The sequence below is a fragment of the Nylanderia fulva genome, unplaced genomic scaffold (assembly GCF_048542155.1).
Source record: "Nylanderia fulva isolate GAGA-0341 unplaced genomic scaffold, ASM4854215v1 Scaffold39, whole genome shotgun sequence".
In the NCBI taxonomy this organism is placed as follows: domain Eukaryota; kingdom Metazoa; phylum Arthropoda; class Insecta; order Hymenoptera; family Formicidae; genus Nylanderia; species Nylanderia fulva.
In genome coordinates this window covers 1,336,661-1,359,600 of record NW_028190466.1, presented here as the reverse complement: position 1 = coordinate 1,359,600, position 22,940 = coordinate 1,336,661, and the positions used below count along the sequence as shown (strand labels likewise).

General features: G+C 26.3%; 1 protein-coding gene and 1 long non-coding RNA gene across 2 annotated transcripts; one reads left to right on the top strand and one right to left on the bottom strand.

Moving 5' to 3' along the window:
- The first annotated feature begins 160 nt into the window (after nucleotides 1–160).
- Nucleotides 161–1,919, top strand: LOC114944570 (uncharacterized). The gene is made up of 4 exons (XR_003822216.1): nucleotides 161–207; nucleotides 323–431; nucleotides 1,221–1,492; nucleotides 1,582–1,919. It is a non-coding gene; the product is annotated as an uncharacterized LOC114944570 (long non-coding RNA).
- A 2,148-nt stretch (nucleotides 1,920–4,067) lies between these two features.
- Nucleotides 4,068–11,545, bottom strand: LOC114944599 (gem-associated protein 5-like). The gene is given in 17 exon segments (XM_085485765.1): nucleotides 4,068–4,653; nucleotides 4,822–5,254; nucleotides 5,358–5,579; nucleotides 5,857–6,067; nucleotides 6,507–6,764; nucleotides 6,843–6,981; nucleotides 7,097–7,300; nucleotides 7,426–7,669; nucleotides 7,944–8,283; nucleotides 8,356–8,437; nucleotides 8,502–8,727; nucleotides 8,807–9,071; nucleotides 9,145–9,456; nucleotides 9,727–10,076; nucleotides 10,210–10,275; nucleotides 10,494–10,753; nucleotides 11,484–11,545. Coding segments are annotated over 16 exon segments (3,825 nt in total). The 5' UTR covers nucleotides 10,740–10,753; nucleotides 11,484–11,545; the 3' UTR covers nucleotides 4,068–4,426.
- Nucleotides 11,546–22,940: the final 11,395 nt, after the last annotated feature.

The following is a 22,940-nucleotide window of genomic DNA, read 5'->3' as shown; positions in this document are numbered from 1 at the left end:
GAGAATAAATAAAAAACCTCCGGGTCAAGTCCAAGAAAGATCATAGTGGAAACTGAAACTCGAGTGAAAAATAAAAGAAATATATATATTATATTTTTATTTTATCCCCTCCCCTTCCCTATTTCTCTTCCCCGAAACATTTTGTCATTCCCAGTTTACGGCAGTTCACGACGCAGTAAGCCACGTGCTTTCTACAAAGCGAGATTGGTACATAGAATATCATTTGATTTGTTAAAATTAAAATTGCAAGTTATTTTTATATTATTATATAATGATCACGATACAGGATTTATCTAACGAAATTATATATTATGTATTCTAGAAAACGAAACCATTAGTTTGAGCGACGTTAAGAATTTTAGTTCCACGTGCAAGAAATTTCAGTGGATATCCCATTATAAAACTCTCTGGAAGAAAAAATATGCTTAGAGGTAAGTTTCTTTATGTATAAACTTTTTTGTTATTTTACTTGATGGACTCATCACATATAAAGAAACTTTGCAAGAACTTGGCGAAAAATATATTTAAATAACTTTACGCAAAATATTGCCTTTTTGAATAATTTAAAATAATATTCCGACATTTAAAATATATCTAAATGAATTTAAGATATTTTGAAACATATTTATACCGAGCCTTTTTAAATTCGCAAAATTTTTGCAGATATTGTGTCGACTTATGGCCTTTAAGGCCGTTCTATAACGAAGTATTGTAGGTAATAGAAAGAAATTGACACAATTGATTATTTTCGAAATAATCGAAGTCGACTGTGGTTTGTCAATTTCTTACGACTACGGCCTACGACACTACGTTGTATTATGGAACGGCCATTATATATGTGTACTATCAATTACATATTTCATAGCGCTATGATGCAGTAATAAAATAGAATACAAATTTTCTTATTATTTAACACTTCATTACAAGATCGCTATTAAACATAAAATTTCAGTTTGTCGGAATAAAACACTGTATAAAACAAATCAAAATATATAGCATACGTAAATATGTATGTATGTTAAAATTGTATTTTGCGCAAACGTTTACCGTTTTTTGCAGACTCTATTAACATTTTAGAATTTCCGGAATCTAATTGTAAGAATCATTGAGCATCATCAGTTTCTTCAATTTAATTTGAATATATAATATGGGATGATGAGTTAATTTTCTTAGTATGATTTTTGAAAATTTTTTAAAGTGTTTTGTGTTTTCAATTTTAGATGGCCTACTGCACAGCTATTTTTTAAAGACAAAATAGGCTTTGAATTTGATGACATAAATATTAAAAATTTAAAAAACGGATTGAAATGCACGGAATATTTTTGGCTTGATGTGTCTCGTATGTCTCAGATGTATTATTACTGTAATCTACACAGAAAATATACTACAAAATTATTCAATCTGCATGGAAAAAAGCATGCAAAAGAACCTTTAAATTTGTTGATTTTATATGATGAACTTACTAGAAATATATATCAACACAAGATTTACGGTATGTGTGTGACTTAATGTATTTTAAAAAATCATTGTTATGTTTAATTGATTATTCTGTAATAATTTTACAATATGTACATTTTTCAGCCAACGCAATTTAACAGAAAGATACTATAGCATAAATATATTTCGATATCTGTATCAAGATATTCATTCTTTACATAAAAAAAAATTGTAGCAAAACCCAATCATACGCAGCATTTGGAGTATTTAATTGTCGTAATATTACAATATTGTCATCCCAATAAGGGTATTACTATGTTGTATATAGATAAATTTATAGACAATATCGTGCAAGAAATATTAAAGTTGTTGAAACATGAATATCTCCAGCATCCAATATTGTCCATGCAATCTGAACATTTATCCATTTGGAGAAATAATCGTGTTAATAAGAATTTTTGGTGCAAAAAAGACGCAAAATCAATAAAATATGTACTCGACAAAATTATTATAAGTTTTGACTCTTAAAAATCATGGATGGAACCGAATCAAATAAATACAAATCTTATTCAGTCGCCGGTATGTTAAGTTTTTTATGTATGTTTTTTATTATTTATCATAAATTATAATTTTTTAATGTATCATATTAATTCTCTATTATAATTATTTTTATTATAAATTCACACTTATTATTCTTCGACAGACTAAAGAAAACACATTATATTATGAACAAATGTAGTGGTTGGCAATATGTATCTGCGTTGCAAACAGATTGGGTTTACATGTTTTTACAACAACATAACACTATATGGACAATAATTATACTCTGCTTACACATTTGGTTTGGCAATCCAGGTAAATATATAATTTTATCTTTGAAATTATTTTTATTTATTTTGTCAAGTATTCGTATAATACGCACAAATAGTTATACGGCAATACTCACATGTGTATATAATACTTTATATATATATATATATTAGTATATGTAATATTACAACAAATTAAACAGTCGAGAAGAACTGTAGACAATATATATATATATATATATATATATATATATATATATATTAGTATATGTAATATTACAACAAATTAAACAGTCGAGAAGTACTGTAGACAATATATATATATATATATATATATATATATATATATACATATATATATATATATATATATTTATTTATTTATTTATTAATATATGTCACAAACAACCACAATGTACAGATATTTACATTATAAGAAACAACCAATATAAATACGCGTTTATTGTTACAGACTTCAAACAAATAATATATATATATATATATATATATATATATATATATATATATATATATAACAATAAGTGTTTGTAACAAACCTCAGCGTCATTTCGAACAACATAAGTTTTGACCATTTATTTATTTCTTAACTTAATTATGCAAATATAATATTTTCTAAAAAAAATTATCCGACATATTTTAGATAGTTATATTATTAATGACCTTTTTCTGATTTTATTCCGACTTTTGCGACAGTTATTTCTTTCATATTAAGTAATTAGATATTGATGTTTAATGCAGAAATAAAATGCATTCTGCATATTTAATGTAGAAAATGGTTCTATTATTTAGAAAATAAATTCGTACGAATTTTATTGCATAAATTATATTATATTTAGATTTTCAGTTTTGAGAACGCCTTTTTTATCGATTCTTTTTTCCAGCTGGAAATGATAAGGAGAGCGGGTTATCCCGCAGAAGCTCATGTTGTAACGACGGAGGATGGTTATCTTTTGACGTTACATCGTATCCCAGGTAGCAACGATTCTTTACCAATATTACTGCAACACGGTTTTTTATGCAGCTCCGCTGACTGGGTCTTTCTTGGCAAAGGCAAAACACTCGGTATACAATATTTATTAGATTTTCAAATCATATCTTTAAAATAAACTGACAAGAGTGGACTATAGTATGCCATTGTCTCAATAAAAATTGATTTTATTTGATTTATTTGAAATTTAATTTTCCACTGAAAATTAATTTTATTTGATTTATTTTGAAAATTAATTTTTATGTGACATCGATTTATTCTGCGCGGAACAAAAATTTGTTTTGATGTTTTATCAAAATTAATTAAATTGTAATTAATTAAATTTTAATTTAAAATTTATTTTATTTTAATAAATTATTTTAATAAATACTAATAAAAGTTAGTTTTCATTAAAATCGATGCACTAATCATTCGGGTTATTAGTGAAAATTTAAATTGTATTTTAAATTTGAGATTTCTCTTAATTTCGTAATTGTCATATCTTCGATGTTCTGTTCGAAAAATGATTAAGAAAATATTCTCGAATTTAAATAGCAAACATACCGGAAAAAAACTTTTCCGCAATTTTTTATTTTAATTGTAACGCAAATTTTATATAATGCATCGTTTATTTGTTAAATATTAAAATTAATTATATATGTATAATATACTTATATATATATATATATATTTTATATATATAATTATATTATTTTTATTTAATATATTATTTAATTTAGAATGAGTGCATTAATAAGTCAGATTGCAATCTAAATTTATTATTTTTATTTTAATAAAAAATTATTACCAATAAATGAATAAATATATATATATACAATATGTATGAGAGGATATATGTATAGATGACGTATAGATCAGGGTAGCTTTGCAATGACTACCATTATTTTTGAAATATTTATGATAAGTTGACAAAAAAATCATGAACAGAAATATATTTTTATAAACTTTACTTTAGAATAATCAAAAATTTACACGTATAATTTGTAACAACACATTTGATGATTTTTAATAAATGTAAAACCGTTAATATATTTTTCTGCTTGCATGTTTTACTTTATAGTTCATGTGAGCTAATAAGACTTGTTATAATTTATATTGTATTTTCTGAGTTATATTCTCAAACTTTTTTGACAAACTTTCTTGATACAAATAAATTATATCTCGTCTGCTTTTAACTATTTAACTGTTCAGACAGTTCTGATAAAGTATGTAAAAATCGATTATGATTAACATTACTTAATTTGTGAACAAGTGAACGAGCTTTATCGAAAATAAATTTGGAATTCGGTATGTAAACTCGTTCCTCTCTGAATACCTTTTCCTCAAGTTTCAGTTTATTGATCTCCTCCTCAATTTTCTTATACATATCATTTTCATCGGCATCAGTATTGAAAGTCACTGCAATATTTAAAATGTAAATTATATGTAAAAAATAAAAAAATATTAAATTGGAACAAATCAACGCTATATGTAATTATTAGCAAATCAATAATTATATATGCAATTAATACGCATATGCTATATGAATTTATAACAAATTACAAAATTAAAAAAGAAAAAACTAACAAAAAATATTCGAAATTTGGTTCTCCAGGTTAATAAGTCTATCAATTCGATCTTGATGAGAGAAAACCGCTTTATTTATGACAGCGCTAAGCAAATTTAATAGTAAATCCACAAATTGTGTTTCTTCCTCGGCTAACAACTTGTCCAAATAATTAAGCATCCAATCCAGAATACCGATACATAAGTAAGCTCGTATACTTTGAGATACGGGATAATTGCTTTTCGCATAAATGCTGCCCTTCTCCGTTGGTTTTCTATTATCTAGTATCGTGAGAATATAAATGAAAAATTTGTTATTTGTGTCATTTCCGCGTTTACATGCCATTTCCTCATAGAATACGCCAGCTAATACTGTTGCCAAATGTTTCAATCGAGTCTCTTCTTCGTCGCATGTAACTGCTTTAGCGATTTCATAACTAACATTCAATTTCATCTGAGAAAACGTCATTTCAATTAATTACAAGTATTGTTATAATGTTGAAAGTATTATTTATGGAATATATATCTTTCATATTAATTTCTGTTTCTCTTTTTACCATTGTTTCTTCTGTTTTATTTTTTAAATTAGCGATGCTGTTTTTATTCTTGCACAAGGCGTTATAGTAAGAAGCCATATTAACTGAACAGTATTTTATTCGAAGAGTTTGTAACAGTCCGTTGCTTTTCTTCAACCACGTCTGCATTAAATCAAACTCAGTTTGCTCTCCATATTTGCTCTCCATAATGGTTTCATAAACGTCGATATGTACATTTAAACACTGCAGATGATACAAAATATTTAATATTTTATAAATTTAGAAATAATTTAGACATAGTTATATAATTTTATTTTATAATTTATATTTTACAATTCATATTTTATAATTCATATTTTATAATTTATATTTTATATTTTATAATTTATATTTTATAATTTATATTTTATAATTTGTAATTTATATTTTATAATTTATATTTTATAATTCATATTTTATAAGTTACGTTTGATAATTTGTAAATAAATTCTATATCTATATATGTTTAATATAAATTTACCTGAATTTGTTGGAAATTCGCGATAAGGGAACGCGCTTTCGACCAGTCTGATTCGACAAGAGCACATATCATCGCGTCTACAACCAAAGATATTCCATATTCTTCATCACCGTTTAGAAATGCTAATTGAGACGCTACCTCCAAATAATGTATGTCTTTCCGGCGAGCAAGAATTTTTGCCGCCTTTTTGTACTGTTTCAACTCTACATAACTATAATATATGCAATATTAAATTTACAATAATAATTTTTTAATTACATAGGCTATGTAAAACAATATTATTATGTTGCCGCACAAATTGCATAAGTAATTGTTAATTACGAAATACATTATATATTATATGTATAGAGATATTTATATATGTAATATATATTATACATTAATGTATGAAAGAAATTTTATATATTATATATACATTTTATATTATATAGAATATACATTTATAGATATTTATTGTAGATTTATATGCATAATATATATATATATATATATATATATATAATTGTTAGATAAAATTATATAAACTTATATATAATATATATAACAAACGTAAAATTATTTAGTATTATACAATATATAATTTTATTTACTAAATAATATATAAAAATTTATAATAATTATCAATAATTATATAAAATTAATTATTTTACCAATGAGCAGCTTGCTCCATTTGATCATTCAAAAGACACCATTCCGACCATAATTCTAATATGTTTTCTAAAACCGGATCAGTGATGTCCAATTTGTATCTCGCAAGCACGTAAGCCTCTTTAAACATATTAGCATTTAAAAATGCTTGTATGGCTTCGTGAATTTTGTCTAGACAAAGAAAATATGACACTGCTTTCCTCACATTGCCTTGACTTATTAATTGCTGCGCGTACGCTTCGCATATTTCTCTCCATGTTCTGTAAAATTGTATCAATATTTATAACTTGGAAAAAATATTTTTTCTTAACTGCTTATAAAAAAAATATTGTACATACTTTACAGAAATGCTAGACGCGAGCGATACTAGAAAATCATTTAATTCTTGATTTTTAACCGCGCAAGCGAGATTATTTTCCAAATTGCTATACCACATATTCATCTCAGTAATGGCATTTGAACTATCTTGAATTAATTCTGTAAACAAATAATTAGTAATTAGTAAGTAATAATTAGTAATTAATTAGTAAATATATATTATAAATAAAAAATTCTATATGTATATAACATATATGTATAACTCAATGTTTACGTTCATGATCAACAAGTTTTGAAAGATGCTTTTTTGAGAATAGAGATATGTTGGTAATATTATCATCTTCTTTATATTGTTTTTGTTCCAATTTAATATCGTTTTTGATAAAAGTTAAAATTTTAATTCCATCATTTATTAATTTATCATATTCATTAAAATATGAATTTTTCTTTTTTTCCTTCAGCAATACTGTTTGAAAATCTGTAATCGAAAATCTCGATGTAATTGTACATTGTAAATTATAAGTTAAGAAATTATACTACGCAATTATGCTCATATTATATATGTCAGATTGACTATTCAATGATTTGAATTGACTGAATTACTCTGCTGTTTATCCGTTTGATTTTGTGACAAATTGTTTAGTTTTAAATTCTTCTTCACGATTTTAATATCGGAGAGATGCTTCGGCGATTGCGCCGGTAAAGTATAATTCCACAAGTGTAACATAAAGTCCGACGAGCCGGTCATTATAATTTGTGGTTTCAGGAGACTCCACATGCAATATAACACCGGTCCATTGTGACCCATATATGTGCCCATCAGTTCCTGTTTTTCAACATTCCAAACCTAAAAAGAATATTTGAAAACATTTATATAATTATGTATGTACATACCTGTGTACATTTATTATTTTATATTAGAAATAATTTTTAGAATTTAATATGTGATATTTGGAATACGTATATCATTTAACATATAAAAATTCTAAATTTTAAGAAATTTAATAAAATTAAACTTATTTAAATTTAATAAATGACGTATAATGAGACACAAATTAATCATACAATAGTAATGTGAGTGTGTTAAAATTATCATATAATTTGTACGCTATATATTTTACCTGTGCAACATGATCGTCACTACCGAAAACTAAGTATTTGCTGAAGTATGGACTCCAAGCTAGACACACCACTTTATTGTTGTGTCCATTTAATGTCGTTATCATCTTGTGTTTGCACTCACAATCCGTTGTAAGCATTCTTTCCAGATCCTTTATCAATTCTGACATATCAAAAATTACTATAGTGCAATCGGAGGCAACTGCCAAGTAATTGGCAGCTGGCGACTTCCATTTATCTGTCACTGTACTTTCGGGATGCCAAGCCAAACAATTCACCATATATCTTAAGATATCTATCGCATATTGTTTCCTCAGCTTCTGATCATAAAACATGATCGATCTGAAAAAACAAATATCCATGTATTTGATGCAATTATTTCATCATTTTTTATAATAAATCTATGATTTATACCCATTTTCTAAACCAATCGCTAAGCACAAATTGGATTTCCAAGCAAATACCGTGCATCCTTCCTTGATTATGGACATGGATTCTGAAATATAAATTGTGATAACAAAACAGAGAGTGTTATAAAATAGCGAGCTTTAACATCTTACGATCATGTGGCGGGAATTTCTTGAACGCAACTAATTCTCCTTCCGTACATGAGAATAAAAAATAATTCTCTTTAAGATTAGCCCATTCAAGCTTATAAATAGCATTTCTATGATGCTGCTTGTATAATGTAAATAATGGTGTATTATTTATGTCAAAAATGCCAATGTGACCATCTCCAGTACCAAAAGCTACTTTGGATAATTTATCTCCAGGAAACAACGATACCTGATACAGTAGTCACTTGCATGATATTATTCGACAATTTTCATATTTCAAATTACTTTAAAAAAATAATAATTTTTACCGCTGTTATTTTTTCTTTTAGCATCTGCCATTGCAATATATCATTGAAAGATTTTTCGTTTTCATATTCAGGCACATTCCACCGATGCAACATCGCGTCTCCAACGTGAAATGTAATAACCGAATCATTGTCATCCCAATCAGCTTCTTTGCAGTACATAAAGCCTTCTTGCGTAGGAATCTTATATTTCAGGGTCGCCATATTATCGTCGTTTCGTTTGCAACATATAATGCAGCCATCTTGCGCCGAAGTCCAAACCGTGAGTCTGAAATGTAATTAACACGGTGGGCTTCAAAATTTTACATTACATATCACGTTGAGACACAATTTTTACTCACTTGGACTTTGCTCTCTTATTGTCGGATATTGCATCATTTTCGAGTACAGCGGTTATAGAACACAATTGTTTGCTGTGCAATTTATGGAAGAACTGATAAGTATGTTTGGTTTTGTACGTAGATAGATCCCAGGACAGAATTTCATTCCAAACAGAGGAAGTTAAAAGCACTTCAGGCTCTACCCAACACATTGCAATCTAAATCGCACTATCGTGTTTGCGTCTATAAGGCTTCTGCTTGTGTGGCCATTTTGATATATTTATCACAGTCTCGCGTTTACCATCTCTACCAGCTCTCCAAATAAACACAGATCTAGAAAAAGAATGTTTGGCTATTAATTGCACCCTCATTTCAATATTTGAAAAGAAAATGATACGAAGATAGAGGTAATAATGTATTTTAGATGTTATCTGCTTATTTTTTGATATAATATTTACACCCAAATAGCCACAGTAATTATTATGACATCAAAATGATGTCATAATAATTACTGTGGCTATCTGGGCATATATTTCCCATATGTAATTAATTCAATACATGAGATATAGAGGATGAAAATATTATTAAAAAAATTTATTTTACCGTTCTTTTGCGCCAGAAGCTAAAAGTAAATCTCTCTTATTGTTTCCATTTAAGACATTCATATCTGAAGGGCACCATGATAAACTGACTATTTCTGTCTTGTGACCCTTCAATTCATATAATATTGTTTCTTTTTAAACAATATAAACTAATCCTGTTTTGGTACCTATCGCTACAAGATTCGAGTCGTGAGGACACGAAGCCAAACATGTAGGAATTAACTGGCCTAGACATATTATCTTCGACGTCTGATATGATACGTGGTAATACATTAGACAGCTCTCTGAATCTATTGCATATGCAAGATTGGTATCTTTGATTGACCAATCAACTCCTATAATTGATTTACCCTATATGAAAAAAAATAGTTACATTAATAATTAAGAAATTATTTTATTTTTTTAAATAAAAAAATTATTTTTAATGGTAAATAAGATACTGTATGTACAAAACTTCAAATTTATTTTGTAACGTTTTGCTCACATCCTTAAAGGAGATCGTGGACACCAATTCTAATGTATCCACATTCCAAATTTTGACTCGATTGAACTCGATTGAAACATTTGGCAACAGTATTAGCTGACGTATTCTATGAGAAAATGGCATGTGAACGCGGAAATGACACAAATAACAAATTTTTCATTTATATTCTCACGATACTAGATAATAGAAAACCAACGGAGAAAGGCAGCATTTATGCGAAAAGCAATTATCCCGTATCTCAAAGTATACGAGCTTACTTATGTATCGGTATTCTGGATTTTGACGTTATCCTCATCACCACCAGAAATTAGTAATTCTGGACTGTCGTGCCTAGGACAGAATGCTAATGATGTCACTCTATCCTTAAAAGCATCGTTAATTCGTGAATAGTGTAAATCACTTTGATGTTCTTTATCTCTAGCAAGAACGATGGAATTCCTGGTGCCCCATGCCAAAGTTCCTCGTTTTGAGCATGCGAGGATATTGCTCAAATACCAATTTGGCGAGGGTGGCAATACGATCTTATTCATCCTTTTTGTTTTTTCTTTAGATAAGAAAGATAGAATAAATTTCACAAAATATTATGACAACATTTTATAAAAAGAGATTACAATTTCTATAATATATTACAATATTTCATGTAAATTTATGTAAATTTATATAAATTATATATATATAAATTTAATATATATAATAAATGTAATATAAATATTATAATATAAATAAAATAATACAAATAATATTAAAATAAAATAATGTAAATAATATTAATAAAAAAATAAAATAATATAAATTTACATATAAATTTTTAATGTAAATTTGATAAATATAAATTATATATAATTATATATAATTTTCTATAAAAATGTTATATAAATTTATATATACATATTTTATATAAATTTTGAAGCAATATAGAACAATTCTTAAATAAGTATTATAACGAAATTTTGTATAAATAGTTTATACATTTTGTTTTATAAACAAAAGAAAGAATAATCTTTACAAAAGAGAATGTCAGTTTACAAAGCAAGAATCATCTTTTGTATCATAATGTAAGAAAAATATTTATAATGCTATACGATAATATAATAAAATAATGACACACACGTTAACAAAATTTTAAATAATTTAAAAAAAAATTATCTCGACGTTTAAATGTCGATATAAAACTGATTAATCGGTGAGTCATAGATGCATTTTAAATCGTATAATAACTTTGTAATCCGATGACAGAGAGGATAAGAAAAATCAGCATAAATTCCAAAAATTACCTTATAATATTTAATAAATCAACGGCGAGTGTCGGCTTTCACTGTTCACTGTCGTCCATTTCACATACGTCTGAAACAACTTTATAGGCGTTAAATTCGAGATACGTGTCGATATCCTTGAGAAACCTTGTGTTTATTATTTTGACGTGTGTGTATATATATATATTATTTATATCTACATTGTGTATCGAAGAAGAGTACGAGATAAAATCTAAAGAGGATAGCGATATAAACTCAACAAATATGTGCGTGACATGCCTTTACACAAAAATATACGTAAAACGCAACATTAGGGATAGACAATTTCTTATTATTATAATTTTTATTAGATCTTAATTATTTATTTTAAAGAAAACGTATTTTTGACTAATTATAAATTATTATGATATTTAACATTTTAACTCTTAACATTTGTATAAATGTTAATATCATATATAAATTAATTATAATTAGTCACTGTTTTTTTTGACAATTTGGTTTTTCCATTATATATTACATTATCTTGCATTCAAATTTTAAAATAAAAAGAAGTTCTGTGATTATCGAAGATAAAAGACAGAAAATTAAATGCAAAACAAGAGATTTACAAAATGTGTGCGTGTAACATGTATTGATTAATCGTGTTAAATTAATTTAAATTTTTCAAGTTGACAATATAATATTTTTAAAATTTATATAGATTTATTTATCAATAATTTTCCAATAATAAACAGCGAGTACAATACAAATAATATTTATTTATTAATTATTATTTCTATTATTAACGTAACATTATTTCGTAGATGTAACATTATTTAAATTCTCGTTTCTCATAATCTTGATAACTCTTTCGTACACGAGTTTTGGAGTATTTTTGGCCCATATAAAATCGACGTGATTGAATTTGTGCCATGGTACTTCATATAAGTTGATTTCGTTGGGTAATGTGCGATATAGTTTTTTCATATTCTAGAAAAAAATGATCTTGTGAATTATCAGAAAATTTTTATATTTCTACACAGACACACACAGTAGAAAAATTTGTGTTTTGTGGTTAAAAACGGTCCCCGTTAAAATGTTTGTGTTAATTATTTAATACATTCATGTGCGAATTTAACATATTGTTTTACCATATTAAAGTTTTGCATTTAATTTGTGCTAAAATATTAACACAGTATTTGTGTCTCCATTTAACATAGCCATATCATGTTAAATTAACACAAAAATTTCTGTGAACATGTGATATCTGTTAAATTTAACACAAATTTTACAACTGTGTACAAACAAGAAAATCTTATTTTTCTTAAATTAATTAATTAATAAATAGTTATATGTATAGCGTATCGTAATTCGCTATATATAACTATTATTTATATAGTTAGTAATTTTGTCTTATTTTTGTTTAACATTTATCTATTTATCACATTTATTAATTCTAATTTGAATTAATTATCAATGCTTACTCCATCACAATCGATGATGACAATTGTGGTTCTGAAACGTCTACTCGAGAATTGTAATCTAAAATGTTCGATTTTTACTTTCTAAATTCTGATGATAGCACGATGTATCTTGATCTTATCTGCAAAACACGAAAAATATTAATTATAAAATTGTTCAGTTTCCAGCAGATAATTATGTAGTACAGAAAATCTTGTCAACGTAGCAAGGCTAAAAATATAATGTGTACTAAAATAATATCACTGTTAACCAAAAATTGAAAAAAAACCTGTTATTCATTGTAAGCTTGATCGATACTGGGACATTTGTCGTTAGCGATATTAATAATACTATTAAATTTATCATATATATCATTTGTTATATTGTGTAATCTATTTATGAAAAATTTGAAATTGTAAAGTCCAGATTGCAGATTTGTCATTTCTTGCGCTCGTTTTTCCTTATCTTGATAAGTATTTGATGCAACTATTAAAACTTTTATTTCTGCGTTTTTTATTTAAGATTTATAACATCTCGAGAAAAAATTCTATAAGTTGGAATATTCTTCTTCGGTTGAGTACGCAAATTTTGGCAAAATTAATGGGATTTGACCAAATTTGAGAGAGACTAATAATAATATTAATAATATTATTACTAATATTATTATAGATTTTTCTCGTGTTAATTTAAAAGAAAGATATAAGAAATGTTGAACACTATTTTTTTTAATACAAATCTCTCTCAAATCCGATCAAATCCAATTCATTCTGCTCGACACGTGTTACGTAACGCAAATTTTTGCACAATTTCCTTACAGAATTCAGTATAAATATAACATAAATTTATTTCATTACAATAAATTGTAATATAATAAGCTTCAGATAAAATTTTGGCAAAGGAAAAATCGTCTTAGAATTGAATCAGGAATACGACATTTTAAGGGCAATCGGTTGTTTTGAATCACCCTTATATTTTACTTTGACATAATTTTACATAACACAATATTGAATAACACAATATATAAAATATTTCGTAAAAATATTCATTTTTCGATAATTTTGCAACATACTTTTGTACATTTTTATTTATTGATGGAAATAATGGGAAAAATCAGTTGGCGTAAAAAGAATCTACAAAAATTACCTTTTTAAAAAAAGGTAAGAAAAGGTGCTAAGTCTGCGTAAAAGCCGTTGTGTTTGTAAAACAATGGTTATTATAACTCTCAGAAACTATTAAAAAAATCTATTTCAAAAATAGTACCATTTCAATCTATAAAAATATTTTAATCTACAATATAGTTATTTTAATACATATACCTTACTTACCTTACAAAAGTAATGATATCTATACCTTACAAAAATAATGATATCAATAAAATTGTGCTAAGTAAAAATAAAAGTTTATAAAAATAAATCAAAAAACTGTATCAAATAAATTACAAAATATCAAATCCAAACAAAAAATAATAATGAAAGGTTGTGCTATTTGAAGATAAAAACATAATAATATTTTAATAAAAAGTTAGACATTATGTGTTTAATTTTTTACATAATAAAATGTTAGACATCATGTGTTTCATTTTTTAGATAAATATACTAAGTAAAAATAAAAATTTTAAAATATTTTAATTTTATTTTTTAATTAACCAAAAAGGTTATATAAAATAATTTTTTAATTTCCAACATCCTACAAAAAATAATATTAAAAATTTACAATAATTAAAAAAAATAAAAAATAAAAAATAAAAATTTTAAAAATTAAAAAAAAATATATAGAAACTAAAAATTAAACACAGAAAAAAATAAAAAATTTTTTAAATTAAAAAATTAAAAAACTTAGCATTGCTAAACTTTAATTAAGGGACATTCAAGCAAAGAATACATTAATTTTAACATACTGTTTGTTTAATATGTTTGTGCATATATGCACAAAGTTTGCTGCATCGTGGATGTATATATATCTTTATATATAGATTTTTTTCCCGGGACGTTAAATTGAGAAATTAATAAAGAATTATTACTAAATTAAACAAAAATATATATAACAAACACACGTACAATATATGTAAATATAACTTGCGGTTTTAATATTAACAAATCGAATAATATTCTAAGCACCAACTACGCTCTATAGAAGTTAGGGCACGAAGTTTGCCGCATCGTGGACAGTCACTTTTTTTTCTTTGTTCCCTCCTAGGGATGTTCCGATACCATAAAAGTATCGATACCTACTCAAATGAGTAGTACTCAAATCGTCTGAGCGATACTACTCATATGAGTACTCCAAAAGTATCGATACTTACTCATATCGATATTTTTTTCATTTTTTTATGCAAATAAATTAATGCTGAATGTATATGATATTTTACTTGAGTGTTTATTTTATATAGTTTAATAAAACACGTTAAATACTTTTATTTCTTTATTAATAATAATTGTTAAACAAAAAAGTCATCTTTTGAAAGATTTCCCAAAAAGAGCAATTGCTCTAAATATTTAGGAGACAACTTATTTCTGTTTTGAGTCATAGTTGCACCAGCTTTTGAAAATAAGCATTCACTAGGCACAGATGTTGCAACGACGATAAGATATTGTTGAGCATATTTGTACAAACGAGGAAAAATGACTTTTATGTCTTCCCATTCTGCAAATGGGTTGTTCTTCAAAGATATTACAGGGTTTGATAAATAAAGAGATATTTCATCACTTTGGTGCGTTTTCTGTTTCTTTTTGTGACCATGCACTATCGATTCGATACAAGTACTTTTCTATCGATACCGAATATTCCCTATTCCCATCAGTCTATAGGTGTCCATGACGCAGTAAGCCACGTGCTTTCTAAAAAGCGGAGTTAGTGCATAGAATATCATTCAATTTGTTAAGATTAAAACTGCAAGTTATTTTTATATTAATGATATAATGATCACGATACTGAATTTGCCTAACGAAATTATATTAAGTATTCTAGAAAACGAAATCATTAGTTTGATCGACGTTAAGAATTTTAGTTCCACGTGCATGAGATTTACGTGGATATCCCATTATGAAACTCTCTGGAAGAACAAATATGTTCAGAGGTAAGTTTCATTAGGTATGAACTTTTTTGTTATTTTACTTGATGGACTTATCACATAAAAAGAAACTTAGCAAAAACTTGGCAAAAAATATATTTAAATAACTTTATGCAAAATACTGCCTTTTTGAAAAATTAAATAATAATATTCTGACATTTAAAATATATCTAAATGAATTTATAAGATATTTTAAAATTTATTTATATTTAGCCTTTTCAAATTTGCAAAATTTTTGCAGATATTGTATCGTTTTAAAACATGACTTGATTAGACTTTCTGAATAAAATTGTGCAAATAAAAAAAATTGCAACTCTGAAAGTTGTAAAAAAGAAAGTTTGTTCAGCTTTAAAAGATTTATGAAAGATTTTAACTTTTATAAGAAACAATTTCTAAAGAAATAATTTTTTGGTATATAAGAATAATTTTAAGAATAGATTTTTGTTATTAGAATAATTTTTTGTTATATTATCGATATCTACTCGTGCAATTGTAAGAATAATAATATAACTGTTAATAAGGTAATTTTTCGTATAACAATATAATTCAGAAACAAACTCGAAAACTTAAAAAATAATTATTTTATACAAAAGAGTATACATTTTAATTATAACTCCATCAGTAGAGAAATTTCTAAGATCGCACCTAGGATTTCACACATGCGAAAAAATTCCTCTGTTAATTAATAATAATTTATATGATACAGATATATATATATATACAGGATGTTCGGGAACTCCGGTGCCAACCGTTGAGGGGTTGTAGGGTAGGTGAAAATATGCAACTTTCATTAATAAACATGTGGTCTCCGACGACGCCTGTCGACGCCAGTAACTTTATTATTTTTCCTTCACAAAAAATGCAATCACAAAAGATGCTCAAAATGGCGACCTCCTAATTCAATGCAGGCATTACACCGCCGCACCATACTTTGCCGAACTCGTTCGAAAATGTCTGGTGTATGCTGGACGACCTCACAAGCATTGAAGATCCTCGCAGTCAGATCGTGCATCGTTGACAGGCGTCGTCGGAGACTACATGTTTATTAATAAAAGTTGAATATTTTCACCTACCCTACAACCCCTCAACGGTTGGCACCGGAGTTCCCGAACACCCTGTATATATAATATAACTTATATATATATATATATATATATATATATATATATATATATATATATAAAAACGTAGATATTTGAGAATCGCCAGACAGAATTTAAAAAAGGTAAGAATTTTCTCTCGACCGTACTGGCAAATATTATTTATTCAATCACAACGTTTCGACCCTTCTTTGAGTCCTTATCAAGTGATCTAGATATACATAGACAGAGATTAATACAATAAAAAACAAAATTACTTTATTAACAATATTACAAAATGATAAAAAGAAGCAAAACATACTTGTAAAAATAAAAATAAAATTAGAATTTTAAGATGTCAAGAAAGAACATAGTGTCGGTTTGACAACACGTCAAGACTCTTAGACGAGTTATTGGAGACTGAACGACCTTTATTATTTCGTCGTAGATATTACTTAGATTGTCGGTATTCTTTTATAAATTAATAGCGTTATTATTTTTCTTAATAAAAAACATTTCAGCGATTTCTCTTTTTCTTACGTGTTTTTCATTATGCAAAATAACAGGCGAAGTCCAGTCAAAATCGTGATCGATATTAATTTTATATTTGCTGATAACTGATAAATTACTCGAATGCATTTTGATGTTGCTGAAATGTTCCTTTACATGTGTACAAAGATGTCTCTTTGTTTGTCCGATGTATGACACGGTGCAACCTTTACAATTAATTTTGTAAACTACTTCAGTTTTTTTATCTGTAGGCAGTCTATTTTAATCTTGTAGATCACGCGATTCTTTTATCTAATGACCAGTTTCACGACGAGAATATTAACATCGTGAAACAGATTTTATTTAATAACTGCTTTCCTAAACATGTAATCGATCGTTGGGTTAATAAAAGGATTAATTTTTTAAAACACAGAAACACGAATGAATCGAGTAATGAGCGAAATATTGTTGATAAGTCTTCTTTTATTTCACTACCTTATGTTAATAGCTTAGACGATATCAATCGAATTTTTAAAAATATCGGATTTAATGTTGTTCATAATGTTCCTAAAAAAACCAAATCATTTAATTACATTCGGCAAGGATAGACTGCTTACAGATAAAAAAAACTGAAGTAGTTTACAAAATTAATTGTAAGGATTGCAATGTGTCATACATCGAACAAACAAAGAGACATCTTTGTACACGTGTAAAGGAACATTTCAGCAACATCAAAATGCATTCGAGTAATTTATCAGTTATCAGCAAACATAAAATTGAATTCGATCACGATTTTGACTGGACTTCGCCTGTTATTTTGCATAGTGAAAAACACGTAAGAAAAAGAGAAATCGCTGAAATGTTTTTTATTAAGAAAAATAATAACGCTATTAATTTACAAAAGAATACCGACAATCTAACAATAAGTAATATCTACGACAAAATAATAAAGGTCGTTTAGTCTCCAATAACTCACTAAGAGTCTTGACGTGTTGTCAAACCGACACTATGTTCGTTTTTGACATCTTAAAATTATAATTTTATTTTTATTTTTACAAGTATGTTTTGCTTCTTTTTATCATTTTGTAATATTGTTAATAAAGTAATTTTGTTTTTTATTGTATTAATCTCTGGCTATATATATCTAGATCACTTGATAAGAACTCAAAGAAGAGTCGAAACGTTGTGATTGAATAAATAATATTTGCCAGTACGGTCGAGAAAAGATTTTTACCTTTTATATATATATATATATATATATATATATATATATACACGCATATATATATATATGTATATATATACCAGCCTATTTTTCTCGCCTATTTCTTTACAAGGGAAGTTAAGAGAGGAACAAGGGAAATTTTTGAGATCCCAACCATAGGATACAAATTCCTTAGTTTCCAAATTTTCTTTCTTAATTGTCGCAATAACATCGCGTGTGGCTCTATTGGCCAAAATGAAGGAAATGTATATTGTATTTTAAAAGTGTTTTAAATTTTAGATATCCCAGTGTACAGCTGTTTTGTAAAGACAAAATCGGCATTGAATTTAATGACTTAAATTTTGAAGATTTTAAAGAGGGTATGAAATGTGTGGAAAACTTGTGGCTTTATGTGCCTCGTATGTCTCAGATGTATTATTACCGTAATCTACACATGAAAGACAATATTACTATACAATCTCTCGATTTGCGTATAGAAAAGCATCCTTTAAATTTATTAATTTTGCATGATGAACTTATTAAAAATATATATCAACAAGATCCACGGTATGTGACTAAATGTATTTTAAAATATCATCAAAAATCATTGGTATATTTAATTGATTATTCTGTATTTATTTTATAATATATACATTTTTCAGCCAATGCAATTTAACAGAAAGCTACTACAGCAAAATGATATTTCAATGTCTGTATCAAGACATTTTTTATTCTATACATTGGAAAAAAATTACAGAAAAACCCAATCATATGCAGCGTTTGGAGTATTTAATTGTCGCATTATTACAATATTGTCATCCCAATAATGATATTACTATGTTGTACATAGATAAATTCATAGACAATATCGTGCAAGAAGTATTGAAGTTGTTGAAAGATAAATATCTCCAGCATCCAATATTGTCCATACCACCTAAACAATTTTCGATTTGGAGAAATAATCGTATTAATAAGAATTTTTGGTGCGTAAAAAACGCAACGTCGATTAAGGATGTACTCGACATAATTATTATAAGTTTTGATTCTTATAAATCATGGATGAAACCGAATCAAATAAGTATGAGTCCTATTCGTAAGTCGCCGGTATGTTAAGTTTTTTATGTATGTTTTTTATTATCTATCATGAATTATATATATATATATATATATATATATAGTTTTTTAATCTATCATAAATATATAATATTAATTCTCTATTATAATTATTTTTATTATACTTTTACATTTATTATTCTTTGACATAATAGACTAAAGAGGACGCCTTATATTATAAACAAACTTTATGGTTCGCTATATATATCTGCGTTGCAAATAGATTGGGTTTACATGTTGTAACAACAAAACACTATATAGAGAATAATTATACTCTAGATACACATTTGGATTGGCAATCCGGGTAAATATATAATTTTATCTATGAAATTATTTTTATTTATTTTGTTGAGTATTTGTACTATACGCACAAATAGTTATACGGTAATACTCACATGTATATATATTAATTTATTATTATATGTATTAATTTTTATTATTTGTAGTTTAAAAAAATTTGCGGGTGCCGACTTGTATAATATTGCAACAAATTAACCAGTTAAGAAGAACCATAGACAATTATATATTTTTCAAATGTGTTACAAACAACCACAATATACAGATATTCACAGCATAGGAAGCAACCAATATAAATAAGCATTTCTTACAGACTTTAAGCAATCAATGTATACATAAACAACATAATTTTTGACCGTTTATTTATTTCTGTTTATAATCTAATTTTCATATGATAGCGACTAAAAAGACAACAGTAAATGTTGAAATGTTCCGTATTTAAAGATTGTAATTTTCTGAAATAATTAAAGTTGTTTATATCTAACATCTATTTCACATTCATCAAAAGGCTTATACATAATTTACTCTGTTGTTTTTATTTAAAATACGAGCGCTAAAATTTAATAATATTAACGATATTTTTTAAATATCATTATTTTGTGGTTGTTTGTGACACAAATAAAAAAATGTTTGTTCATAATTTCCCTCTCAAATATTTTATGTATTGCATTATAATATAAGTCGATGTTAAAAAAATAATATTACATATATTAAAAAAAAATTTTAGAATTTTAATTTAAGGCTTAGTTACAAAGATACATAATCTCAAAAATTGGGAACATTAAAAAAATTATGACCTTTTTTGACATTTTCGCTGAGGAAAAATCATCTCCAAATTGCCTGAAAAATCTCCCATTAACGTACGAAACGCGAGTCATCAGACACCCGGTATATTTGATGGATTATTTTTTTCATTGATATGTTTATTTCAATAGATACTTTTATGTGCAGAATGATTTAAAATTGAGAAGTCGACAAGCGAATTGGACAATCTTATTTATACAATTTTAAATTAAATTAAATAAAGTTAAAACTTATAAATATCTTTAAAAGTTATAATTATTTTTGTTATGCATCTTAAATTATACAATCAAACTATTTCAAAAAATAGATAAAAAAATATAATATCAATATAATATTTAATTATACAAAGTAATATAGCTTTTTTCTAAAAAATTTATCATTGAATGAATATTATTTTTAAACATCTATATTAAGCACTGATGTATATGTACATGTTATTTCTTTATTGTTTATATAGAAAGTGTATAGAAAATAGAGAATGTTTCACGTTTGAATGGACAGATAATACAGATAATGCAAAGATTTCTAATATAAGAAAATGCCAAGTGCCGCCTCGCTTTATTTCTTTATTTTCTAGCAGAAATCTACATTTGGTAAGTAATTAATATTTATATAAAATATTGGTAGTTGTGGACTTTCACTTTCTAAAGTTTATAACTCCAAAACAGGGCGGACGTTTAATTCAGCGATGTTTGATATAAAAGACATAATCAGCGATGCTTCCTCTGTAAAATATTTTAAGAACATTGAAATCAATAAGCTTAATTCTAATAAATTAAAAAAAGCATATAATATATAACATTAATTTTAGATTATAAAGTTTCAAAAATATATTTAAATGTATTTTTTTACACACATTTATAATTTGAATTTAATCATTACATATGATATCATAAGTGATTTTGATTCAAAATTTAATAACAATTTTTTTAAAGCATAGATCGTTTGAAAATATCATTTTGGATATATATGATTTGTGGAGACGTGGCCGCTTTTCTTTTTACTATTCAGGTTATAAATTAGCATCAATAATTTATTATGATGAGGTAAGAGAATTGAATTCATTTATTGTACATATTATAAATTAAAGATATGTAACAAAATAACATATAATAATTATATGTGCAAAAATCTAATTATAATTATTTATAATTCAAATTATTACATTAATATAAATTACATAATATATATAAAAGCGCCAATTATACTAATTTTTCAGAAAATATGTACTCCAGATAAAACATTTTGGAAAAAAAGATCGCCTAATCTAAAATATGCGATTGGATTGATAGTTACACATAAGCATAAAATGGAAGATAATACACGAAAAGATGTTGCTGGGGTCATTATTGGGTGGCACAACGAATGCCACATTGAACGCTTTATACATAAGGAAACATATTGTATTCTAAATGATGTTAAAGAGCAATGTATACAGAAAAATAACATCGATAATTGGAAATCGCAACCGCATTACGTTTTGTTAATCGAGAATGATCTGTGTTACGTTCCACAATGTATGTGTATTATATGTAATACTTCATTATACTTTATATACTGTATATTCTGTGATATTTTTGTTTATATTGTTTATGTTACATGGCATAATACATTTGATACTAAATTTTTTATTTTTACGTTTTTATATTTTAGATGCTATAACATCGGTATGCAAAGAATGGATAAATAATCCAGAAGTTGGAAAATATTTCTGTAAGTTTGAAGATACTCATTATGTGCCAAATAACATGCTAGGACAGCATTATCCAGACGATGCCGCAGTCGTTCGCGACATATTATTGAATAATCGAAAATTATAATATTGTGAATGGTGCAGAAGTGTGTGTGTCTGCTCTTTTTTAGTCCGGATTGAAATTCAATGTGGAAGTAGTTTGCGGTAATACAGAAAAAAGAATTAATTTTTTGTGTTAAAACGGATGTAATATAGGCTATATGAGGACCGCGCTTCGCGGTTTAATATA